The sequence below is a fragment of the Limulus polyphemus genome, unplaced genomic scaffold (genome assembly GCF_000517525.1).
Source record: "Limulus polyphemus unplaced genomic scaffold, Limulus_polyphemus-2.1.2 Scaffold13154, whole genome shotgun sequence".
Lineage (NCBI taxonomy): Eukaryota > Metazoa > Arthropoda > Merostomata > Xiphosura > Limulidae > Limulus > Limulus polyphemus.
Window position 1 is genome coordinate 3,657 of NW_013678764.1, and position 4,059 is coordinate 7,715.

At 34.6% G+C, this 4,059-nt stretch overlaps 1 protein-coding gene across 1 annotated transcript in view; it reads left to right on the plus strand.

Annotated features, from left to right (window-relative positions):
• Positions 1-3,198, plus strand: part of LOC106477172 (glycine receptor subunit alpha-2-like) — a gene marked incomplete at both ends in the record, with an annotated part of 5,704 nt that extends 2,506 nt beyond the window's left edge. The window contains 2 exons of the mRNA XM_013937763.1: positions 620-702; positions 3,073-3,198. Of these exons, the coding sequence (XP_013793217.1) occupies positions 620-702; positions 3,073-3,198 (209 nt within the window). The remainder of the gene's footprint in view (positions 1-619; positions 703-3,072) is intronic.
• Between the last annotated feature and the right edge of the window lie 861 nt (positions 3,199-4,059).

Consider the following 4,059-nt stretch of genomic DNA (forward strand, 5'->3'; position numbering starts at 1 on the left):
GTTGCCAGGTTCATAATGTCATCTCAGTTTCTTCTCACTAACTTCTACAGTTGCCAGGTTCATAATGTCATCTCAGGTTCCTTCTCACTAACTTCTACAGTTGCCAGGTTCATAATGTCATCTCAGTTTCTTCTCACTAACTTCTACAGTTGCCATGTTCATAATGTCATCTCAGGTTCCTTTTCACTAACTTCTACAGTTGCCAGGTTCATAATGTCATCCCAGTTTCTTCACACCATCATTTACAGTTGCCAGGTTCATAATGTCATTTCAGGTTCCTTCTCACTAACTTCTACTGTTGCCATGTTCATAATGTCATCCCAGTTTCTTCACAACATCTTTTACTGTTGCCAGGTTCATAATGTCATCCCAGTTTCTTCACACCATCAGTTACTGTTGCCAGGTTCATAATGTCATCCCAGTTTCTTCACACCATATCTTACTGCTGCTGTATTCACACAAAATTTTAATATTACCAGGTTTACGAAGTTAAAAGAATTTATTCACACCAAGTTCTTACAGTCTCCAGGTTCGTGAGTCGTATAACTTTTTACACACTAATTTTCGATGTTCTCATGTTCATGGAAGTTTTATAATTATGTTCGTTTTTTTTTTCCAGAATGTCTCTCACGTTAAGTTGTGAGATGAACCTTGGATCTTATCCTCATGATGTTCAAGATTGTAGCATCAAGATAATGAGCCGTAAGTAATATAGCTGATGATTTCAACACAATCAGTTTAAACATGTAAGTTTAATGTATTCCACGTTTTACAAAATTATCTACAAAACGAATACTGCCTCCTTATCAAAAAAGGAACAATTCTACTAATATTGTTGCTGCTAATTTTAAATTAAATCCGAAATTTATAACTAACTTGTCACTCATAAAGTTTTTAAAAATGATCAGTTGTTGGAGCTCATCTTGGAAGAAGTGAAGTAACTATCTGAAAAGATGTTGTGTTTTTACTGATGTAAACTACATCATAAGATTCATTGAGAAGATGTTGTAAACTACATCATAAGATTCATTGAGAAGATGTTGTGTTTTTATTGTTGTAAACTACATCATAAGATTCATTGAGAAGATGTTGTAAACTACATCATAAGATTCATTGAGAAGATGTTGTAAACTACATCATAAGATTCATTGAGAAGATGTTGTAAACTACATCATAAGATTCAATGAGAAGATGTTGTGTTTTTACTGTTGTAAACTACATCATAAGATTCATTGAGAAGATGTTGTAAACTACATCATAAGATTCATTGAGAAGATGTTGTAAACTACATCATAAGATTCATTGAGAAGATGTTGTATTTTTACTGTTGTAAACTACATCATAAGATTCATTGAGAAGATGTTGTGTGTTTACTGTTGTAAACTACATCATAAGATTCATTAAGACGATGTTGTGTTTTTACTGTTGTAAACTACATCATAAGATTCATTGAGAAGATGTTGTGTTTTTACTGTTGTAAACTAGATCATAAGATTCACTGAGAAGATGTTGTGTTTTTATTGTTGTAAACTACATCATAAGATTCATTGAGAAGATGTTGTGTTTTTACTGTTGTAAACTACATCATAAGATTCATTGAGAGAAATTTTTACTTTCTTGAGTCAGTTCCCGGATGTTAACTCAGTCAAATTAGTGCGTGATATAAAGTAACGGTGAAACGGCATGTATCAGAACTACATTTTAACATCATTTGGGGTTTCGTAGGTAGAGTGACATCATTGAAAACTGATCGTCTTTTGGAAGGGTATGTAGAAACCCTTTCCGACGTAAAATATTATAAGGATCAGGAATTTAGAATTTCTAAGATATCTTTTGTCTTAATGGCATTTGAAAGTAAAGGAATATGTATCAACATAAGCAACCAGGACCATCCCGAAAAAGACCTACAATAATTCTCAATCCAGCCATTGTAAATAATGTGCGACATTTTATAACAGGCCAATGGCAAAAGTCGTTCACGTTCCCCAGACAACCGTGCAACATAGTCCGAGGAATCACCATCTTGAAAAGCTACACAAGATACGTGTATACAAATCACTTCTATGATATGTTATTTATCACCACAGTCTAGTAATTGACAACGTGTAAACAATGTGACGTGTGTTGTTTATCACCACAGTCTAGTACTGACAATGTGTTAACAATGTGACGTATGTTGTTTATCACCACAGTCTAGTAACTGGCAACATGTTAACAATGTGACGTATGTTATTTATCACCACAGTCTAGTAATTGACAACGTGTAAACAATGTGACGTATGTTGTTTATCACCACGGTCTAGTAACTGACAATGTGTTAACAATGTGACGTATGTTGTTTATCACCACAGTCTAGTAACTGGCAATATGTTAACAATGTGACGTATGTTATTTATCACCACAGTCTAGTAACTGGCAATATGTTAACAATGTGACGTATGTTATTTTGTGATGACAAATAACATAGTGTTAGAACGTTGTCCGCTGTGTATAGAACTGTGATGACAAACAACATATTGTTAGAACGTTGTCCGCTGTGTATTGAACTAAAATAACATATTGTTAGAACGTTGTCCGATGTGTGCATTAACAAATAATGTATTGTCAGAAAGCCTATGGCAATAAGTGACTTACGTCACATGGTTAACTACTAAAGGGTGGTGATAATTAACTTACGTCACATTGTTAACACGTTGTTAGTTACTAGACTGTGGTGATAAACAACATACGTCACATTGTTAACACGTTGTCAGTTACTAGACTGTGGTGGTTGTTAGAACGTTGTCCGCTGTGTATTGAACTGTGATGACAAATAACATATTGTTAGAACGTTGTCCGCTGTGTATTGAACTGTGATGATAAATAACATAGTGTTAGAACGTTGTCCGCTGTGTATTGAACAACTGTGATGACAAATAACATAGCAATACACAGCGGACAACGTTCTAACAATATGTTGTTTATCATCACAGTTCTGTACATAGCGGACAACGTTCTAACAATATGTTATTTGTCATCACAGTTCTATACACAGCGGACAACGTTCTAACAATATGTTATTTGTCATCACAGTTCAATACACAGCGGACAACGTTCTGTTGTTGTGGAAAGAGTTTCAAGTAACTGATAAATTGTTGCTGGCACAGTTTGACGTCACGGACCGTAGCTTCGACAACTGTACCAAAACGTACAGCATCGGTAAGGTCCATCTTTCATTGTTTGTGTGTTTTTTATTTATTGCCACTTCCAGTGTTCGTTTCCCCTTAATTAACGTTCTTACATACAATTATCAGAAGTTTGGTTGATTTACCGTTAGATGTCTCTATCAAAATGAACTACTACAGTTTCTTGTGTATTTGTTCTCTTTTTAAAGTAAGTGTAACGGTTTGAGCTGAAGTCAACTATCTTCGTAATATAAAGTGTATTAGGCCACGTGACCAGGTTTGAGCTATAGTAGCCATTATTAATCCTAGTATCTTAACAGAGTGCCACCTGGTGGAGCTGATATCATATAATGCTCCATTAGATAGAATTTATGAATGAGAAGTGTTTCAGCTGATGTAGTTTTCTCATGCTATAGTTTTGTTACATAACAGCGGCCACAGACCACATTCGTGCGTGACATTCGAATATCCAACTGTGTACTTATACAAACTCGTCAACAGAAGGAAAAACCAAACACGAGCGAGAACAGTGCCTAAAACATTGATAAATCAATAAAAATGTTGACAACTGCTCGACCATCATACAAAACTAGCAAGTCTGATATTTTAGTGGCCAAACAGTAAACTTAGACATTAATGACCAAATCTTAATAACTCCTATAGAATAACTATGAACTGTGGCTGAAAATGAAATGGAGGAATATAAGAAAAACAGAAAGACAATAAATCTAAGATTATGTGTTCTATCTCCGATAAGATAATGTGTTCTATATCCGATAAGATTATGTGTTCTATCTCCGATAAGATAATGTGTTCTATATCCGATAAGATTATGTGTTCTATCTCCGATAAGATAATGTGTTCTATCTCCGATAAGATAATGTGTTCTATCTCC